The sequence below is a fragment of the Emydura macquarii genome, unplaced genomic scaffold, assembly GCF_026122565.2.
Source record: "Emydura macquarii macquarii isolate MOO-44397 ecotype Brisbane River unplaced genomic scaffold, CSIRO-AGI_Emac_v2 contig_1253, whole genome shotgun sequence".
Lineage (NCBI taxonomy): Eukaryota > Metazoa > Chordata > Testudines > Chelidae > Emydura > Emydura macquarii.
This window is the reverse complement of record NW_027131390.1, coordinates 82,720,989-82,744,115: the sequence shown is the minus strand read 5'-3', so window position 1 is coordinate 82,744,115 and position 23,127 is coordinate 82,720,989. Positions and strand designations below refer to the sequence as shown.

General features: G+C 39.1%; 1 protein-coding gene across 1 annotated transcript in view; it reads left to right on the top strand.

Moving 5' to 3' along the window:
- PKP4 (plakophilin 4) overlaps nucleotides 1-23,127 on the top strand; it is a 244,646-nt gene that overhangs the window by 93,705 nt on the left and 127,814 nt on the right. Inside the window, 1 exon segment of the mRNA XM_067549418.1 lies at nucleotides 10,917-11,029. Coding sequence (XP_067405519.1) covers nucleotides 10,917-11,029 — 113 coding nt within the window.

Genomic DNA, 23,127 nt, shown 5'->3' with positions numbered 1-23,127 from the left:
AGCCCTCCCTTCTTCCTCATACTCTTTGCCGTCTATGCATATCCCTGCCACATCTCTGCACTTGTCATGCATGCGATCATTCCTAACCTCATGCCCCCAACTCCCTCCTTTCCTTTCTCCTTTTCTTGCTGTCTCTGGAACGCCCACTCCATCTCTAAAAAGATCCCCACCATCCATGACCTTTTCACATCTCTCTCCCTCCAGCTCTTGACTCTCATAGAGATCTGGTTTCCTTCATCTGACACTGCCTCTGCAGCTTCCTTCTCTGCAAAGGCCTCTACTCCCCCACTCCCCACCTTGAATTAGACCATGGTGGGGATGTTGAGCTTCTCCTCTCCAGTTCTTGCTGCTTCCTCTCCCTTCTCTTCTTTCTCTTCGGAACAACACTGCATCCATCTTTTCTCTCCTGTCCCCCTACATGTTCCTGTCATCTACTGTCCACTCAACCCCTTCCCAACAGCATTCCTCTCCTAACAATTCTTTTGCTTATCCTCAGTGACTTCAGCTTCCCGTCTTGATGACCCATCCAACCTCTGGCTGCACCTTTCTTTGCACTCACATCTTCATTTGACCTGCAGCCCTTGTTCAACTCTCACACTCACCAAAAGGCCATTCATTTAACTTTAAATTTCACCATGTCCTGCTCTCTCTTCGATTTCTCTGTTACTGAGTGCTCCCTTTTCGACCATTACCTGATCTCTTTTGGCCATTGACCATTACCCCCTTTTTCATGCCCTTTCACTCAGCCTTTCTGCACTAATGACTTCTCATCTGCTATTAGCAATCTTCTCCCGCCCATCTTTTACCTTTCTTCCATTAATATGGTGGTTGATTCTCTCCATGCTTGACTCTGTTGCCTTGCTTTTCCATCACAAGAGCCGTCCTTTCAATCCCCTGCCCTTGTCCCCAGTGCTGTAGGACAGTCTGTGGTAACAATCACTTGACTAGGATGATTTCTTCCACAACAAATTCATTCTCTTACTCTTAAGTTATGCCATCTTCCTAGCAAAACAAGTCTACCTCTCCAAATTAATTGAATTGCACACCTGCATTTCCAACTACTTTTTCTCTACCTTTGACTCACTCCTCAAATCCTCTCCCTCTTCCTGATTCCACTTCTCTCTCCTCACAGGATCTCGCTGATTTTCTTCCAAGAGAAAATTAACAAAGATTGATGTGATCTTCCTCCTCCCCATAGCTTGTCTTCCTTCTCCACTTGTTCTCTTGCAGCTTGTTCCTCTCTTGTCAAATTGAGAAGTTTCTCATCTGCAGTCCTCTAGCCCTTCCACTTATGCCAGGATCTTATCTGAACCCCTGATCTCCCTTGTGCCTATTCTCATCCCCTCCTTTACTCTTTTCCTTAACCTGTCACTTTCCTCTGGCTCTTTCCCCTCACAATAAAAGCACACTCTAGTCTCTCCAATCTTGAAAAAAGAAAAGGCACCATCTCCGACTCTACTTTTCTCTGCAGCTACTGCCTCATTTCCTTTTTATCTCTGAACGCTTGTTTCACAGTCAGTGTCTGGAGTTCCTCTCTTCCAGTTCTATCCTAGACCCTCTCCAGTCCAGCTTTCATCCCTTTCACTCAACTCTCGCTGAAGTCTTTGACTTAGCCAATTCTCAGAACTAGTGCTCCATCCTCATCCTCCTTGAACTGTGAGCCACCTTTGGTTGACCATGCTCTTCTTGAAATCTTGTCCTCCCTTGGCTTCTGTGACTCTCCTAATTCTCCTCTTACCATTCTAATCGCTTCTTTAGCATGTCCTTTTGAGGATCTTTCTTATCTTCCTTTCCAACTTTGTGGGTGTTCTACAGGGCTGTCTTTGGTCCCCTTCTCTTCATCTGTACTTTATCTCTGGGTTTTCTCATCCAGAAACATAAATTTGACTACTATCTCTGTGCAGATAACTTGCAGATCTACCTCTCTACTAGTCACATCTCCTATCCAAACTAAAATTTCAACCTGTCCCTCTGACATCTCATTCTCATGAAAGTCTGGCCATCAGCTAAAGCTCAACCATGGCTAAGTCTTCTTAATCTTCTCCCCAAAGTCCTCCCCATTATCTCTTTTCTTGATCACTATGGGTGACACCACCATCCTGCCTGTCCCTCAGGCTCATAACCAGAGTGTCATCTTTGACTCAGACATAGCTTGGATGTGATGACCTAGACAGAGGTCCTCGCATTCAGACTATGTCTGTCTTGATGGTTCTTTCTGCATTGCATCTTCACAATATGGCCTTTCCTATCCATCACACAGTTAAAACTTTCTTCTAAGTTTTCAGCATCTCATGTCTCAATTACTACAATACCCTTTTATCTAGCTTTGACAAATTCAATCTTGCCCCACTCATATCTGTTCAAAAAGTTGCTACAAAAATTTTCCTAGCCTGTCACTTTGACCATGTCACCCTTCTTTTTTCAGCCCTTCACTGGCTCTTCCTTCTCCATTTGCATCACACATAAGTTGTGCTTATCTTCATTGTCAAGGCCCTTCCTGGCCTACCCCACCCTATCTATCATCTCTTATTCACTATTGAAAGGTCAACTCCCAGCTCCGATCAGCCCGTGATGCCAGCCTCTATCTCCCACTTGATAAACTTTGTCAAACAAACACCTTTATGCTTTTTTTCCATGCTGCTCATCATGCTTGGGACTAAACATCTGCAAAGCTACCTTATTATTCCCCTTCAAACCCTTCCTTAAAATTGTCTTTTCCCCCAATCCCTATGAAAAGATTGAAAGCAGTTAGGGTGCCTGTCTGCTGAGACCAGGGCCTGTCATGCTGATCAATGTTGTCTCATTATCCTTATACCCCCCAACTGTCTAAGTATTCCCCTGTTGATCTTGTCTTTTATACTGAGACAGTCCCTACCCCAAAGGATTTACAGTCTTTTTGTTCTTTGTACTGAATCTAGCTCAGTGGGGTCCTGGGTCATGACTAGGGCTCCTAGGTGCAACAGTACTACTATTATTAATACTAATAAGGTAACACTGTCAGCCAAGTATTCTTTTTTTTTATTTGTGGAGTTGGGTGGGGGAGTTGAAAATTGTGCAGGAAGATGATGTAGGATGGGTTAGAGGCAGTTGGGATTTGGAGGACTGTGGATGAGCAGTGTGGTGTCTATAATAGCGGGTGTTTCCAGATTAGTTTTGGTCCCAGGAAAGGAGCTAGGGTATTTGGGGACTGTACAGAGCACAGAAGCTCCACATGGTGCTGGTAGCAGTTCTGGACCTTGCTTATCCTTCCTAAAGAACTACAGTTGTATACATAGGAAAGAGAAATTGCCTTAAAGATCGTGTAGTTTAGTACTTCACCACTTTAAAGGCTTCAGCACGTAACTGGCTGAGTCATACGCCAATTTATTTTTACAACCATAAAGTTTTAAGCAGCCTAGAGGTAGGCATGGAGTTGTGACTAGCATCTTTATAATAATGCTTACATTTTTATTGCCTTTCATTCAGTGATCTTGAAATATTTTACAAACATGGCTGAGTAGTATTGCTATTCAACAGATGGGGAAATGTGAGGCACAGAAAAGTTAAGTTGATTGCAGAGTCATGGATTGTGCTAAAATCTCCTGAATTCTATTCTCTTGCTCTGTTCTCCTAGATAGACAATAATATCCTCTTACGAGATCTAGCCAATTGTGGGTAAAGTGCCTTTACAACCATTTATTTTCAATTTTAAAAAGCTTTTATTCTATTTTTTAAATTAGATTCACTAGGAAGGAAACAAAGGAAAACTTCAGATATTAATTATTACACTTTTTGATAAATGACTTTTTTTAAAAAAGTGATGTTGAACTTAGTGGGGCCTGCTTTTCAAACAATGATATGCTACTAAATGGAATAATTTGATTTCCATTAGAAAGGATGAAAAGTTTCACCATAGATATGTACATTCTAAAACTTTTTATTCTGCAGTTTATATGAAATAGCTTCTTTTCAGTAATAGAATTTGTAAAGATTAGGCTACAGTGCAGCGGCTGCTTGCTGGGCACCAAGCTCTAAAGCCAGTGCCACCAGCAGCAGCGCAGAAGTGAAGGTTGCAGGGAATGGGGGGTGGGTTACCATATGTCTGGGTTTTCCTGGCAGCCTCCCACCCAGGTCGGAGGCTGATTGCTGGTGCCATGGAGCTTCCTGCAGCTAGGGGAGGTTCCCGGAAGTTGGTCTGACCCAGTATGTTAGACTGGATAATAAATGTACATGGCAACTCCGTGCAACAGAAGGCCAATAGGTCACTTTTTTATACTTTATTGGGAATAACTAACTTTAAATCAGTACATGCACATTATTTGTACTATATGGCTATTTGTTTTTGTTAATGTTCAGAATTCCTGTAATTCTGAATTTCATAAAGCATGTTGGTCAGCACTGCTATAAACATGATATACGTTATCCTGGTTATCTTATTGCAGAATTGGGCTCTGCATCAGCATCCAATTTTTAAAAAACATGCAGTGCTTTGTGATCTTTGTTATAGAGTTACACACTGAACACAGACGAAAGCAATGTTTGTTCAGATTTGAAAATGTATATGGGTTTGTTGTGATTTTTATAGCCATTTTTATCTTCCTTGCTTTTTTTTGGAAAGACTGGTTCAGTCTTTCTCTGTATTATAGTGCTTTGAAAATGGCAAATTGGTCATTTCCCTTTCATGGCTTTGCTGTTTAGCACCTATTGATTTATGTGTATTATTGTTTATCTTGCGGTCAATTAGCCCCAAAATATAAAAAAAGTTACCAAAAATGTTATAAATGGACAGCTAACAACATTTGGCCTAAAATCAGCAATGTAGCTTCCTCAAAAAAATGAAGCAAATGTCTTGTTCCAGTTCATCACTAGTTTGTGCAGGTTTTTAAACTAATCAAAAACATTTGGAGATAATATATTTGTAACATGACACAACATCAGTGACGAATGACCAAAATTTTGCCCCCAAGTATGCCAGTTCTCAGTGTGCGCATGCATGTGCATTTGCTTGTGCTCTTTCTCTTACCAAAAATGTAGATTTAAAAAAAAGGTAGATGGGAGAATAAATCTTCTAGATTTAACTAAAATTGGATTTTGCAGTGAAGAAGATATTTAGTATTCACAAATAATATCCAATTTTAATGGAGTAGTTGAGTACTTTGCTATGCCTTCTTTTAAACCTCAGTTTGTGTTTTGTTTTGGTTTTTTATTGATTTGGTTTTTTTCCCCCTTTTTGTAATACAGATACTATTGCTGAGTTTTTCTTGTATGGATAATGTGTAATGTATTTACCTTTTATGATCAGATAAGTGCATTGCCAAAATGAGCATTACCAAAGCGCCATATTACTGACCCGCGCAGATTTCTGGCACTGATGGGTTAAGGGTTGCTAGTTTTATTTTAGCAATGTTTGTCGTGAGCAAAGCCAATGCAGTAAAATTCAAATAACATCACATTTTCATACACTACAGCTTCATCATGGAATTCACATTCTTTTCCATTCTACGTAATCTATCATTTTAATCTTTATGGAATGATAGCCAGTCACCACAAATGATATTTTAAAATGTGCTTTTAAACCAGTGCTGTTTTGGGAATTAACAATGGTTAAATAGATACATTTTAATAAGCAAATAGCCTTATGACATCTCAGAAAATAGATCACTGATTTCTTGCACTGATAGTGTGTAACTACTGAAACTGCTTCCAGTTTGGTACCTGCTGTATATATAGAATTATAAAGAGAAAATAAACTTTTAGTAATTAAAATTATTTTTTTCTTTATAAATGCACGTTAATGGTTTATATTACTGTGGGTTTAAAAAAACCTGGAATTCTCAATCATTAACAGAATATGTGACTAGAACTAAATATTATACATAGAACCCCGTAGGATACATTTTGCCTGATGCCAGACTGTCAAGATTATATATTGTTCTGCAGCAGATGCAGATATTTACATACCTTACAGACTTCATGTGTTTCTGATGTTATCAGCATTTGTTAAGGAAGCACAGAATTCTGAACTTAGTTTTTTCAGATAAGTTAAATGAGCAGCTGATTTTTCAAATATTTTATTTTAAGATTTATTTGGTAATTCTCCTTCATGACATAGTTGCTGCATCTAGGAGTTGCATGCCTTGTCACTAAGTCACAGAACCGTTTTGAGCAGAATCTGGAGCTAGGAGGCTCACCATTCTCTGAAACTGAACATGCCATGGACTTGAATGTATAAAAATCCCACAAAGCCCCTCTGTCCTCCAGGTGGAGTAGTAATGGAACAAGCCTCTCTCTTTCTCAGTCAAATGTATTTTATGAAATAATTCAGTGGTTCTCAACCAGAGGTACATGTACCCCTGGGGTTACATAGAGGTCTTCCGGGGGATACATCAACTCATCTAAATATTTGCTTAGTTTTATAACAAGCTACATAAAAAGCATTAGTGAAGTAAATAGAAACTAAAATGAGGCAGTAAGCAATTTTTAAGTAATAGTGTGCTGTGACACTTTTTTGTATTTTTATGTCTGATTTTGTAAGCAAGTATTTTTTAAGTGAAGTGTGGCTTGGGGGTACATAAGACAGATGAGACTCCTGAAAGGGGTACAGTAATATGGAAGAGTTGAGAGCCACTCAGATAGTTCATAAGTTGTCAGATAAAATATAGATACTTGTCTTAATTTATGCTCTGTAGTTTTTTGGCTTTCATGAATTATTTCGCTAAACTTGTCTCCTAGTGTAGGAAAACTAGATTGAGGAAGTGTCTCTGTGATACAACGGCTGTGATACTTGCAAGGACTTCTGCAAAAGGGCCAACAAGTAAAAGAGTTGGCTCTGGAATTTCCTTTTACAACAGTGCTCTGGTATTCTACAAGTCTAGCAGGTGATCTCCTAAAGTGGTCTTCCAGGCACAAGTATTGTGGCCAATAAGCCTCCATTAATGCTGAAGCTTGACTATAAATACCAAACTGCTGAAAGAGGACATCTTCTTGTAAAGGCTGCCATGTAAATAAACATTAAAACTGGTCCCACCAGCTAAGGATCCAAGTTGTCAGGATGGAACTGAGGGACAGCATGCTTAGAGCTTGTCTACATGGCAAGCCAGAGAGTGAACCTATAGCTTGCTGTGAAGTAATGTCCCTTGTGGACACTGCTGTAGTGGTCTGAAAGTCCCAGAGTGCTGCTTGGCTTATTGTGTTCTCAAAATAGTAAGCCAAGCCACCCTCCAGGACTTCTTAGTTCATGTAACAATGTCCACCTGGGATGTTACTGTACAACAAGCTGGTGTGCTGTTGATTCACGCCTGGCTTACCATGAATTAGGTGCAATGTAGACAAGTCCCTTAGGGTCAATAGTTCCGAGAAGTCTCTCAGTAAGAGAAAAAGGCACTTCAACAAGGATCATACTGTCAGATCACAAAACAGATCATGGTACTGTCTGTTTCAAAAAGTCATAGGTGTAGGGACAAGAATAGAACTCCTTTGCTGTGAACCATCTTGATCTTTTATTAGTAAATTACTTCACTATTCTTTGTTCCTAGAAGTATAACTTCACATTTGGCTGTGTTGAAACATGCATTGTTTGTTTGTACACAGCTTATCAGGTGATGTCATAATTTTTAAACATTCCCTGGATGTTTTAACACTGGCAGTAGGTATCTCCAGCATATGTTACGCAGATTGAAGTTCCCCTTGATAAGGTCACTACCCCCCCTGCACATAGAAAGGTTCTTATGGTTCCAGTCATGGTTCTCTAGTGTGAAATTATGGTTCTCTAGTGCAGGGGTGTCAAACTCATTTGCTATGGTGGGCCAGATTTGATTTAAATGTACTTCAAGTTGACTATACATACCATACATCGAAATACTAGGCTCTTTTGGAGCGCTGTGTCTCATGCACACAGCGCTCCATGCGCCGCCGCCAGATCTCGCGGCAGTGCGCGACGCCGCCAGGGGCCGGATCAAAAAGGTTGTCAGGCCGGACCTGACCCGCGAGCCGGATGTTTGACACCCCTTCTCTAGTGTGATTTGATGGTCTGTAGCAGACATCAGCTAGTATTTTATTCTGTGCATTATCTGTTAGAACATTGATCCACAAGCATTCAAGATAATTTATTTGAGTTGTCAGTTCTTTGGAAACAGGAAATGCCATTTTTGACATAGTGCCTTTTCATCTCCCCTTTTGCTCACTTGATTTTTCCTTAAATAGGTTCTGTCTGGTGATTTTAACATTCTAAACATGCAACTCTTCACAACAGGTTTTAGTAATATCAAATAGATCAAATTTATGCTCATGAATAAGCAATTCCAATTCCTCTTGTTTGTTACCCAGACTTCTAGCTAGCATTGGCATATAGCAATTAAAGAATTGCTTCTCTTCACCTCCTTGGATGTCTTGATTAATGTTTTTCTTAAGATCTTGATTTTGTACTAAATGAGTGCTTATTTGTTTCCTCTTGTCAACCTTCCCATTTTTGGAAGTTAAGTTACTTTAGTTTAGAAGTTTTAGTTTAATTCCCCCCTGACTATTCTAGCCAGCTGATCCCTTAGAACAGTTGTTCCCAACCTTTTTGGCTTGAGGGCCACAGATACAATTTTTATAACCCTGAAGGGCTACCAGTGTCCACCGGCAGTCCCCTCCCCACTGCAGCCAAAAGGAATGAGTTCAGCGAGGAAGCTGCCTCCTGTAGCTCTGGGCGCTCCACCTGGGTCCTGTAGTGGCTACCTTCTGCAGCCAAGGGGACAGAAGATTAGTGCTCCCCTCCCTCTGGCTCCAGCAGGGACCCCAGCCTCTAGGGACCCAGGCAAAGCGCTTTGCTCCCTGCTGGAGCTGGTGGAGGTGAGCACTGATCTCCCCTCCCTCTGGCTCCAGCAGGGACCCCAGTGCCCATGGACCTAGGCAGAGCACTTTGCCGTACTTCCTGCTACAGCCAGGGGGAGGGGAGCGCTGATCTCCCATTCTCTTGGCTGCAGCATGGAGCTTGCACCGGTCTTGTAACCCCTGCTGGGTCCTTACGCAGCGGCTCCCTTCTGCTACCAGCAGGAGGGGAGCAGCGGGCCATTTTGAAAGACCAGCGGCCCACTTTTGGCCCCCAGGCCACAGGTTGGAAACCACTGCCTTAGAAGATTGGTTTCCCTTCTACTGAAACAGAGACCATCAAACTGTACTGCCTCCTTTCTTCATAAAAGGTGGACCAATAGTCTACAAAACCAACACTCTCTACTTTACATTGCTTACCTAGCCAGCAGTTCACTTCAAGAATCTTCTGCCCTCTGTTTTCTTTCGTTGCGCGGGTCAGGAATGATATCCAACATCGCTTGGACAATCTTCACTTTCAGCACCCTTCAAAATTCCCTTAGTAGTCTATAATCTGTGAGGTATCCCATGAAGCAGTACTGTTAGTGCTAATTGTACACCAGTGTTTCAGAAAACTATTCAACCTTAGTCACGTCTCATGTCTTGGCTCTGGGAAAACAGCACACCATCTTTGTCTCTTGTTTCTTACAGAACGTTCTTTCAATAATCTTTAGCACAAAATCTCCAACAAGGTTTATCTGTCTTCTTGCATCATTGTACATCTCTTTGTAAGTACACTTGATATGCTTACATATGCAACACATCTCAAAGAACAACAGTTATGAGAAGGTGAGTAGCTGGGAGTGTGTTTTTTTTGTTTTTGTTTTTGTTTTCCCAACAATAATGCTTGTTCTTGAAATTTATTACCTCCACAGAACCAGACTAACCTACTCTCCTCCTTTCTGCCAAAGAATCCAGCTAGTAATAGGGCCTCAAGAAGTAGAGAGGTACTTTGGAACTGTTAGCAGGGGCAGTGTATTTATACCCACGCTCCATGGAACTAGAGATAATTGTATGCATCCCCTAATTACCAACTGCTATTCAAATAGTCCTGTGGTCACATGGCAAGACACGAAACTCATATATAGTGTAGCACTGTGAAATACATTCAAAGAGCTAGAGTTATTTGGTAAATTACCTTTTAAAAACACCTCTATATAGTATGTTTAAAACTTGGATGCTTAAACACTTTTTAAAACCATATTTCAGTTATTTAAAGAATGCACAATGGATAGGGAATTTGAATCACAAGCATTGTACAATTGCTCAGATACAGCCCCTTGCTTCATTAATGAAAGCTGTCTAAATACAAATAAAATATTTCCACCTATAATATGGTTTGTTTCCCTTGATGATATAGTGCAGACTGCAGAGTATCATTTCTATAGAAAATCTCTTTAGCTTTTAATAATAATCTAAAATGCTGTGGTTCAGCCTTTTGCATTTTCAGCTATCTCTTGTTAGCACTACATTGCACATGACTGCATTTCTGACAGTGGGGGAGGGATGATACTTACATGGTAAAGAACTATAACAAGACTTTGTCTAGAGGGCTGGAATGACGATGCTTTTTTATAGATTTCAAAGGTGAAAGATTGTTCTGCAGCATATTTCTGTCAGCTTGGAAACTGTACAATAATTAATGTATTTAACATTTTTAATGCAAAAATTACCATGTACTGTAGGTGAGGTTTTAAAGCTTTACATTTGAGAATAAGTTGAAGGACTATGCAATATGCCTTGGTTACAGACACCACTGAGGAAGGTGCATTGTAAACCACAATTGGTTAAATTGCTGCAGAATGGGAAGAAATTGAAAGAATTGAAATTACAGATTAGATAGAAGCAGACCTGAGCATCTTTTCTTTTTCTCTTTTTAATAGAAGAGATTAAATCAGAAGATACTACAAATATTAAAGAACTGTAAAATCACACCATGTGTATTACTGTCATGGTAGATTATTTCAGCTAATGAAGAGTGCCATCAAGGCAAAATTTTCATGCATAATGATTAATGTTCCAATATTGATCTATACCAAGTACTTTTTAACTGTAGAATGCTTTATTTTTTTATTTTGGAATCACAGGAGCTCCAGTTTCAAAGACTCACCAGAGAGCTGGAGGTGGAAAGGCAGATCGTTGCCAGTCAGCTAGAAAGATGTAGGCTTGGTGCAGAATCACCAAGTATTGCCAGCACAAGGTACAGGCCTTCATGGCTTTATTTTCCACATACCCTCAAGTTAAACATTTTATTCAATTATCGATGGATAATTTTTTTATATAAAAGCTGTTCAACTTTCATAACTGTATTCAGCCTTCAGAATTCCTGCTCACTATAGCTGGTATAGCAAAAGGCCTCTTGCTTCGTTGATTATCTTTCACAACAGTGTATGTAAAGCTTTAATTTTGTTTGGGTTGTCCTAAATCATAATGTAGTATAGGGGAAAAGTTTTCACATTGATTTTTACGGACTTGAGAAAACAATTTTGCTAATTTTATTTATTTTCCACAAATCCGTAAACTAATGGTTCCAGTAACTATTGGTATAATTTATGAGGGTATAATATTTGTACTGAATGTGTGTATTCAAATACTTCTCAAGAATTGTCCAACAGGGAGTACTTCATTTATAAATATTTGCAACCAAGTTAGGGTGTTGTTTCAACATTATTCCAGATAGCACGTTCACACACAGCACAGTAATCATGTCACAACACTTTTTCTCAATAAGGTAATCAAGATTTATTCACCTTTTTAAAAAAAGTATTTTCTTTGCATTGTTGTTTCTGAAAATTCCTTATGTATACTTTTGAATATATTTATTGTAAAACATAATCCTGTATATTTGACAGTGTGTCAATAATTGCCAGTCATATTAAAAAAAAAAATATTTCACTCTGTGTATAGAAGAATTACAGTACTTTTTTGTGTAATTAGAAATCTTTTTGGTTACAAATGTGTGTGGGTAATTACATGTCCTTCAGAAGATTAGGTGATTGGTAGTCCTTGAAACTGAAGCTTGTTAACATTCAACATTCATTATTCAGGCCCTTAACATGCTCTTCCATGAAATGACTGTACCTAGGCTTCCAGTTACAATGAACCTAATAATTAACACGCACCTAGAGAGGATCTCCTTAATACCTATTACTATTTGTGTTGAATTCATCTTTGTGTTTCTCCATTCTTCCATCAGTGATTTTGCTTATGATTGGAGGGATCTCCTTTTATGGAGATAATGTATTTAATGTGTAGAAATGCTAATTTCATCTATGGCTTGGGTGACCATATGTCTTGTTTGCTGTTGCCCTACTAGGGGCGCAGTGGGATGTTTGGGCAAGAGCAAATGGGACAAATGCCCAGTTTTGCCAAAAAAATCGTGACATCCATGATGTCAGCTTGGGGCAAGCAGCAATGCATGGCAGGGCTCAGGCCGCCTGGCTTCACTGCTTACCTGGTGTGCCCTCTTCAGTATAGGGAAATATGGTCACCCTGTCTGTGGCCTTTCCAAATTGTTGTTGCGCCTGCCAAAAATGCATCTCCCAATGTAAGGCCAATTGCAGTTCATTTTAGGTCATCTCTTATTTCATATTTGAAGTACTTCACTGCTGTCATTTGACAATATTTTTACTAACATAAAATTAGTTTTTCTACCCTGTAAGGTTTTGATACATACATACAAAACAACTTGCATGTGGATATATAGGTATCTTTTTCAACTTCCCCATCAGTTTTTCAGTTTTTCAGTTTTTCGCTCTTAAACTTGCATAGGTTAAAACCGCTAGCACTCTATTAGCTACATGAAGGAGTGAGTTCTAAGGGACCCCCACTTAAAATGGCCTGCCTCCAGTTACCTCTCATTTAAATCTTGAATGTCCAAGTTCACCTCCACTGCCATTCCAGTTCAAAGGGAAAGACATTATCTCTTAGACAGCTTAAGGCTCAAGCCTTTAAGAGTTTTGCAGAAAAATAGTCCACACCTTCATTACATCCAAAATAATCAGGATGTCAATGCAGTTCTTGAACTGGGGTGGCATTATTTATGCAGTGACATAAGGGGTAACATTTTCCTTTCTCCTAATACCATCTACCAGGGGGGAAATCACATTCTGCATTAGATGTAAATACAGTTTTGTTTCTCTCTTGGTTGTCTTCATTATGGTTTAATGAATGACCATTTACATAATTAAGTTAATTGAAGCTTAGGGGAAAAAATTAGCACTCAAATTAAGCCAGTTTGTCATGTATTTGGTATATGTAAATAATGAATCTAGTAAAAATCTCCAAGCACATACATTTTCAGGGTATATGTGTGCTATAACTATTTCATAACTAACCGTAAAGGTACTATACACACTTTTTGAGAGTCTTGTGAAATCTGATTTGAAATATTTTATTGGTCCTTTTAAAAAAAAAAAAAAAAAAAAAAAACCTAATTGAATAGTAATCCAAGATTCTTAGTATTAATGCTTCATATTGTCATAGTCTGGAATCCAAGATCATCTGTCCAAAGGCATACCCCAAGGAGCTTTCATGGGAAATTATGGATATCAAATCATAGGAGTGTTGTCCTTAAATTTACATTTACACAAACATCTAGCTTCATTCTGACCCCTTTTCTTCTTGCTTTTACAATTACATTGGAGCCCTGACTGATGAGGTAATTATATGATATTCAGAAAGTGTAATGCTATGTTACAGTTCACAGGGGATACGAGGATAAAAATGGGGTTTATTTATTCTCTGCTATCACCCATTCTCTGCTATCACCCATTGAATGAAACTGAGAACATGCTGTTTCTAAGAGATGCAAGCAGCATATTTTAGCTTAGGCAAGATTAGCGTAGTCTTTACTGGCCTGGACAGGAGAAAGCTCCAATTTTAGTTAATTAGATAGAGCTGCTTCCTTTGGACATTGGTTAGTTAATTCTGTATTAGTTCGGAACAACACTCCCTAACTTAGGTCTTCATATGTCAATAAAATGCAGTATTATTAAGCCTCAGAGAATTATTGTCTGTGTCCTACAGTGTCCTGTTTGACTGACCAAGGTAAATCTTTCACATTTTTGCTACATGAAATGTTTGCTACATCTTCCAGTGAACCTTTTTCTAATTAACTCCCTATAAACCTATTTATATTACTTTGGCATTTCTTCTAAATTGGTCACTAACAATAAAGTCTTGAAACAGATAGCCACGCATAACTAATCAATTTATCTGCTAATAAATATTTCCACAAATATTGTTGTACATTGAGGCTGTAAAATCCTGGTCATACAAAAGAGAAGAAAAAGCGGCCAGAGTCAGTGGGCAGAAACAAGTTGCGCAATGGTGACTGGAAACAAGGATCAACTTTCTAGCATGCAACTGTGTCCATCCCATAATGTCATCTGTATCCCATAGTTGCACCTTTTTTAAAAATCCCAAGAATCAGTGCGGCACTCCTTGTTGTTTGCCATCTCTGACAGAAGCATGGAGCCTACACAGTTCTGTATTATTGTCATAACTGTTGGGGGCACAAGTAACACAATCCTCTGGTATTTGCAGAACCATAAGAAGAACCTCTGCCATGTTTTATTTATACACTGGTAATTTGTTAGTGACTTCAGGTTTTCATTGATACCCTCCAAAATGAGAAGTATTTATTCCTTGCCTACACTACTGAATTATGCTGACAGAGTTGTTTTGGCTAGGAATGTGGGGAAAAAAATCATATCCCCTAACCAACTTGTGTGCCTGGAACCGCACACCATCCTCCTTTTCCCCCCTCCCCACTCCAATCCCTCCGGGCCCGGTATAGTTGCAACTATGCCAACAGAGGAATGCTTCCGTCTGCTTAGCTAATGTTGTTTGGGGAAGTGGTAGTACTATGCCAGCAGAAGAACTCCTGTCACCATAGGCTGCACTGTACTAAGAGGCTATGCCAACAGAGCTGTGCTGGCTTAGGCTCGAGTGTGGAGACACAGCCTTAGAGACTGAAATGGTGCAAATTGTTTCTTATGGTGTACATCAATAATACAAAACATTGAAATATAAATGGTGGAATGGGAAGAATAGTAATAAGCTTTTCAAAGTACCTGTTAATTCTTTAAAGACTTTCGCTGCAGAGGCAGGTAGGATGTTCAGCTTTCCATAATCATACATCTATCAGTTTAGCTCACTTCTAACCTGCATTACTGCTGCAGATTCAGCTGTGAGCATCTCCTGAGCAGAGCCTATCGGTTTTATCAGATTGTGTGATAATTCTGTGATGCAGACAGAAGTTTATACATATTAGGGAGAGAGAATTAAACTTTTATTAAATAGGCTGCCTGTCCTGCCAGGTGGAAGGCTAGTGGCATTAACCTGTTGAATCATGTAGCCAGCCCATCTTCCTCCCCTCACTAGTTACTGTATCCATGTAACTGATGAAAATCGAGTACTGTTGGGAAGTAGAAGTCTTAAATGTATTACGTCGCCTTAAATATTTTTGTATTTAACTGTAAAGCACAGAATGCACATTCGTTAACGGCGACAGAAAAAGGTATCATTTAATCTTTTAACAAAAGAAAACAAAACTTTGGCTGCACTGTGTCAGTGAAGAGTCAACAAATCAGCTTTGCAGGCAGTGAATGGTAGCAATACAGACCTCCAAAAGTACAGTTTCATTTGGAGCAGTTCACTGAAGCATAGTTCTTTAGGCAGCCATTTTTAATTACTTCTCATTGCCATTCTGATCACAAACAATTTCTGCCACAAGTCAATTTCCTCTGGGATGTAAAAATCCAAATGGTAATGGTCCACACCAGCTGGAATTAAAAATGTGTATCTAAAAGTATTGCAGAGCATATATACGCTTAAGGAAATTCAGCCAGCGTTCCTATTGAACTGAAGCATTCAGGCTAACTCTAACAATCTAATACGGTGGCTATATGAAGACTTTTTTTTATTTTAAACTGAATGGTTTTCATTACTAGTAGAATTGTTTGTTTTCTCTGTTGTGTGTAATAGATCATTTCATTTTCCACAGTATAAATAAAATATTATGTGCAGTTTTATTATAAAAAAAAAAAAAAAAAATCTTCCAGATGAATTCAGTAAAATATTACACACCATGAATTGAGTATTAAACATTTTCCTATAAAATAAATGCAAGCTATTCTTCATATAGAAAATATCTTTGTGTGTCTTAATGGCATCATTTCTCTAAAGAGTGTCAATATGGTAAGCAATATATAAGTGAGAGCAAGCAGACTACAAGGCAAAATGAAGGGAATCTTGTTCCATCTGAGAAGCAGTAGCATGCAAGGCATTCCTGAATTCACCTGATTGTGCCACCCTGTACTCCACCAAGCTGATATAGGACATTCCATTACATGCAGCAAGATGTCTGTACCCGAAAGAGGTGTTCATGCATATCAAGTGGTTTGATTTCCTCAACATTCCTAGCTGTCTAAAAGTATAATTATTTAATTGCTGTATTAATTTGTGATAAAGTTCCTTAGTCAAACACCCGTGGAACAATATGTATATAGTATGATATTTTATTCTTCAGACTTTGGAAAAGTCTTATTTGAAATGGTTTTTATATTACTGCAATGTATGATGGCATACCACCAAACTGAGTATAAACCGTGTAAATTAGTTTTACAATGAGTAGAGGCTTTTTTCAAAAAATGTGGATGAATTACCACATTCAGTTTAGAATTTTTTTAACCTGATACTAATACTGAAATTGAACAATAAATAACTGGTTACAGCACTCACTCTGATTACAGAGTGTAAATAAAAGAACTGGACTTGATGACTTACTATGTTGGCGAGCTGAGTACACAGTAAACTTCATTCTATACTGAACTGAAAAATGAATCATTTTAACTTCAGATATAGTAGTTGACATTTTTATAGATTGTTGAAGAATTCTGTTACAGCCATATATAGCAAGATTCCAATTATCCACAAAGCATACTGGGAATCAGATTTGTTCAAATTATTGGAAGTTGGTAGCAATATAGAACTTCCCCTGTTGGATCCAACAGATGGTCATCTAGTCCAGTATTCTCACATTGACCAGAACCAGCTGTTTCAGAGGAATGTGCCAGAAATCCTGTAGTAGACAATAATAGAACGACTTGCCTGAATCTCCATTATTTAAAGATTAACATATGCCCTGACGTGGGGGTTTATATCCCTTATTTAAACTTTTTAATGTATCAAATGTAACTGTGAAGGTTCCAATTATCCAAATAAATATTGAATCCTTTTTTGAATCCTACTATACTCTAGGATTCAGTAATGTCTTGTGACAGTGGATTCCACAAATTAATTGTAAAGTTTCTTTTGATTTTCAATTTCATTGAATAGCCTCTTTTTGTAGTAAGAGTAGATATCATGCAATTTTTCCTTTTCCTGTACCATTTATGCTTTGCGTTCCTTTGTCACTTCTCTATATTTCTTCACTAAGACAAACAGTTCTCACTCTTTCAATGTCTCTTTGTGTGGCAGTCTATCATTTTTGTCTCCCATCTCTGGACCCTTTCTACTTCTGATATATTTTTAATTAATAGGATGACCGGTATTGAACCACTATTCTAGGGGACAGTGTGTACCATTGGTTTATGTAATGGCGTAAAATCTTCAGTGTTCTTTCCTTGTTCCATCCCATTCTTTCCACAGCCTAAGATTTTTTGGGGTTGTTTTTTTTTTTTTACTATATCTACAAATTGAGCAAAAGTTTTCTTTGACGTGTCTCTTCTTATTTGTTTGTACAGTGGATGGCACATCAGAGCCTGGATTTTGACTGAGGTCTTCAAACATTGTTGGGAATACAAATAGTAAATCATAATATCCACTCCAGAATGATGCCCATGTCTGTTTTCTGAGAGGTTACAGTACATTTAGAATCTAGTCCATTGTATGAGTAGTTCATACTATTATTTCCATTGTGCATTATCCTGTGATTGTCAACATTGAATTTCATCTGCCATTATACTGCCCATTCATCTACCTTTCTTAGGTCCTCTGAAATTCTTAATCTAAATAATCTCATTTGCAGGTTTTGTCATCTCACTGTTAACTCCTTTTCCAGAACATTAATAAAAACATTTAAAACACTGGTCCTAGTAGTACATATTCTCAGAGCACCTCACTGTTAACCTATTGCCATGAAGAAATATGACCACTAATTCCTGCTTCTTGTTTTCTGTACTTCAGCAGTTTTCTGATCCATGACAGTATCTTCCCATGAGTAAATAGTTACCTTAACAGCCATCTGTGTGAGACTGTCAGAATCTTTGGAAAAATGCAAATTGTCATTTGGCTTTTTTTCCATTTTGTTGATGCACTCAAAGATTTTAGTAGATTGGAGAGAGACAGTTGTCCTTGACACAGAAGCCAGGCTGGTTTGTTCCTGTCATAACATGTTAGTTAAGTGTTTTATGATTTTGTTTTTAATTACAATTTCAGCCAGTTTATCTTGTACTGAAAGTTCATTGATCTGTAATTACCAGGATTATCTCCAGTACATTTTAAACCCAGCATAGCAACTAATTTTAAGGAGAAATTACATATTTTTGTTTGCAGCTCAGTAACTTGATTCTAAAATATTTTCAGCATACTTGCCTGTGAATCATCTGGTCCTGGTGTCCTGTTGCTTGCAGATTTGTAAATCTCTTTCAGCACCACCTCTTTTGACACTACCCTCAGACTGTGTGTCATTTTTATTACTTACAGAGAGTAGGTATCTTCCAACAGCCACTGTGGTGAAGAATTAAAAAAAAAAAATCTCTTGGCTTCTTTGCCATGATTTTGTTCCCTTTAACTGTACGCTTTTAGTCTCTGGTAATTAAGCGGACATTCATTCTCTCTGATTTCCTGTTCCTGATACACCCAAAGAATTTCTTGTTGGTTGTTTCTCTCTTTGTATATTAATATTTAATATATTTTTAGCCCTCCTAATCTCTATCTTTCATTTTACCTGCAATAGTTTATTCGTCTTTCTCTTGGCGCCATTAGAGTTAGATTTCCACTTTGTAAAGGGTTGTATAATTGGCGATCAGTGAGAAAGGGAGGGAATAGCTGAGGAGACACTCTAGAAGTATGTTACACAGAGAGGTTTGGACAGTGATGTTTCAGATAATTGGGATCCTAATGTATTGAAAGCTAAAGATTTAGTAGAAAATATCTCTTTATTCAACAACATGCATGGCTTTACAGTAATTTAAGAACCTAGCAGAGGTTACATCTTCTTCAGAGGTGGTGCAGTCTCCACTGTACCTTGTGTGCCTTTGAGTTCTGGAGATCTTTGTGCCTCTATCAGACATCATTGCCTCCCAGTGGGACAGTGCTCCTCCACAGCACTGTCAATGTGGGGCTGTGTCTTAAAGGCACAACAGAACTTTAAGGTTCTTTAAATGGTGCTTATTACTTACCTGAGGTGTTGGAGTTTAATAGATGAGTGAAGAAAGAGGATTAGCTTCAAACACCCTTAAAGTCTAAACATCAGAATGGGGAGCTCTGTAGAGTGATTGTATTTCTACTGAATCAAACATTAGTCTTTAAAATTTGTAGGATAGTGAGAGACCAGTTCCTTTTGGAACCTCAGCATTGCCTTTTGGAGACTACATGAGTTTTGAGCCACTTGAGTCATCTGTTTTAATTATCTTAAGGTTTTTTTCAGTAACTGTCACTTCAGTCTCAAGTATAGATGAGCTTGCAGTGTTCCATTAAGAGTGTTCTAATAACATGTCTCAAATGAACATCAGGTTCCATACTAAACAGGATTTACAGGAATTTACTTTGATTTTTATGCAAGTTCAGGGCTGCCAAAAATAAAATTTGGCACCCCTTGATGTAATTTAGACTTAGTTCCAATAAATTCAAAATTTATGTAATTTGTCATTTTGTTTAACATGTATTAGCAAAGGTATTATCTTAATTTTGTTTAAAAATATAAAACAAAACAGTCTGTTGGTTATGCTACATATTTACTAGGCACTATCATGTACTATAGGTGATTTTTTTTTTTTTTTTTTTTTTTTTTTTTTTACTCTAGCATTCAAAAGATGAGTTCTGAACATTGTAGCCATAAATAGGCCTAACTTTCTATAATGGTGCTTGTTTAAAAGTATATATTTATGAAATATGTTACAATAATAGGATTTCTATGAAAAACTAAAATAAAAACATATTAAAATGTATGTATCAAATGTGCATGGAAAATATGTTTAGTTTGCAAGACACAGGATGCTCAGTTTTATTACATCCTATAATGTAGGTCTTCACAAATTGTTTTGTATTTAAAAATAAACTAGTTGATCTGTTTTGTCTTACATTTATGCATGCTTTCAGGCCCCTTTACACTGCTAGAGCAGCATAAACGGGCCTTACTGTAGACGAGAACCAGGCCCACATTTTCAGATCTGAGGCCATGTTAATGTGTAGGCTGAAATGTTAAATCAGGAATCAGATGCTGCAAGTTAAGGGACATGGTCACATAGTTTACGGTAGCTTCCAAACCTGCATTTTAGCTCTATCTACGGGGAAAATGTCCTTTTGGATTCCAAATATGTTTGAAAAATAATTTCTTTTTCTTAAACATTAAAAGCAAAAACAAATAGCAACTGTTTATATATATATACAAAAATAAGTTGTGCTTCACTGCAAAAAGCATTACTTACTAAACCATCACTCTTTCCCAGTTGTGCTGACTTCATCAATGCTGCTGCATAAACAAATTATTATTTTTATAGTATCCAAAAGGAGACAGACTTTATAGAAACAAATGGCAATACACAATTAGTGCCTTTCAAACCTAAATCACAAAAAAGTGAGGGTAACAGAGTAGAGGGGAGTGAGATGGAGGACAGGGATTACAGCGGTAAATAAGGAAGTAAACTAAACAGCGACAAGCAAGTTTGCAAACACTAAATATATTAATGCCAAATGGAAAATGACAAGATTGATTAAGAGAAACAGCAATTTTCTGTTTTCTAAATTAGGGCACTTACAAAAAATACTACTGAAATAGATTGCTTTTTATTTATTAGGTGTTCAGCATCTCAGGATGCAAACGATTTCTCATATGGCAACATTTTATGAGTCTCTCCAGCCAGTGATCTGTAGGTATGCTTTTAATGTACATTTAATTGCTTCACAATTCTCTTCATGGCTATTATTTTGAAAATTTAAACTAAGTGAAGATGTAAGATCACTGGTAAAACTGTTGCATCCAGGCTAACGCATCTGGTCCTTTGGCTTTACAAACATATGCTCATGCTTTGAAATTCTGAGGTCCCAGATTCAATCCACACAGCAAACATATCAAGAATATACTGTGGGGCTCTGTTTTTCTCTTTATTTACATCAGACATAGATACGTAATATACTCCCTTGTAAAAAGGACAATGGATTCCATGGTAATTGTGATGATATGGCTTTACTAAAGTGCCATTTAAGGACTCTTAATTCATGTGCATCATTGCTGGAGATTTTTCCCTCCGTATCTGTAGGGCCAGCTCTAGCGCCCATCTGGTGCCGCGCAGTTATACACTGGTATGAGGTGCCTGGCTGGCCCTGCACCCTCTATTTCTTCTTACCATCCATGATGGTCACTGGAACAACTTTTCTTGCTTCAGCAAGACATTCAATCAGTGGTTCTGCTATTTTCTTTCTTTTTCTTTCTTTCTTAAGTTTAGTTACTTCAGTTTTATTTCTAGTAGTAGTTTATATAGTTAGTTAGATCCCATCTTTTAGGTTAGAGGGGCATCCTCTGTCCCTGGGCCGGGCATGCCCCGGTCTCTGGGCTTCAAACCCTGCACCTCTTACGGCAAGCCTATACTGATGAGCGACCCACATTCCAGCTGTCCGAAGTGTCTGGGGGAAGCTTACGTGTGGGAGGATTGCCAGACCTGCTGCGAATTTAAGCCTTGTACAAGAAAGGACAGGGAGGCTAAGCCAAGGGCTATCCTGATGGAAGCTGCACTTAGACCGACGCTGGAGCCAAGTCAGTCAGACTAGGCATTGAGCACCTCAGCTTTGGTGCAGGGTGCCCCTCCGGCAGCACAGGTTTCTTGGCACTGTCTCCTTCACCGGGACCAAGAAAGAAGCACAAGAACAACCATCTGAGAGGTAATGCTCTCTGGAAGCGAGAAAGGACAAACGGGAGTGCAACCCACGTCAGGCCACTCCTCCACCCCACTCTCCACAAGCGGGACCATTGACTCTGCCCTGCTCTCAAGTGCCACTGAGTCCAGTGCAGGACCATCCACTGACAATGAGGGACATTGTTAGCACCAGCAGGATTACAGTGCCATCCACCCTGGAGGTCTTTGCAGTGGCCAGGACCTGATGACTCTCGGTACTGCTGACACCAGCAGGGCAACTCCCAGCAGCAGCGAGATCATCGAGCAGAAGGGAACATGTTACCCCAAGTTCCTAGCTGGCACTGGGTCCTTCGGTATCAACCAGAGGGAAACTGGCCTTGGTGACGTCGGCGTAGACTTCCCCACTTGGCACCAATCCTGGGATCCTTGACACCGTCTGGTGGAAGCCAGAGGTACTGACCCCCATATTCTGTTCAATCTGACTCCTCCTTCGAGTCAGATTGTGGAACCCTGCACACAATCAAGGGGCCATCACCAGTACCCAATATGCCTCCTACCAGATCTTGATGTGGATGCCCTCCATAGGCATGTGGTCTGGAGGACAGTGGCCAATGCTGGCCCAGTGGCCATTTTAAAATCTGGGGTTTTCCCCCAGTACCTGGACCACCTTCCAGCCATTCATACTTGGTGGTGTCCAAGAGAAGGGCTCCTCCACTACAACATCCGGTGCCCAGACTCCCATATTGAGCCTAGTACCAACACACAGGACTTAGCCCTGCATGATGTGCTTGTTTGTAGAAGAAGAGGAGGAAGGCCCCCTGCCACCGCCTCCTCCTTCCCAGATGAAACTGTATCAGGATCAAGCCGCTTGGTGCCACAGGATGATTTAAGAGCTCACCAGGACCTACTGAAAAGGTGGACATGGTTAAAGAGTCCTCAAATAGCCTGATTAACATTTTGGCCATGGCAGCCCTATCAAAGGTGGCCCTACCCCTCAACGAGGCCATTATGTGTCTGGTCAGGTCCTTATGGCAGTCCCCTTCCTCTCTGCCTCCCATCTCAAAAAGAGCAGAGAAGTACTATGTTCCTGCCATGGGATAAAAATACCTGTATTCCCACCCACCTCCTGGGGCCCTTGTGATCACAGTGGCCAATGAAAGAGACAGGCTAGGGCAGCAAGCCACGATCCCCAAGAAAAAGGACTCAGAAAAGCTAG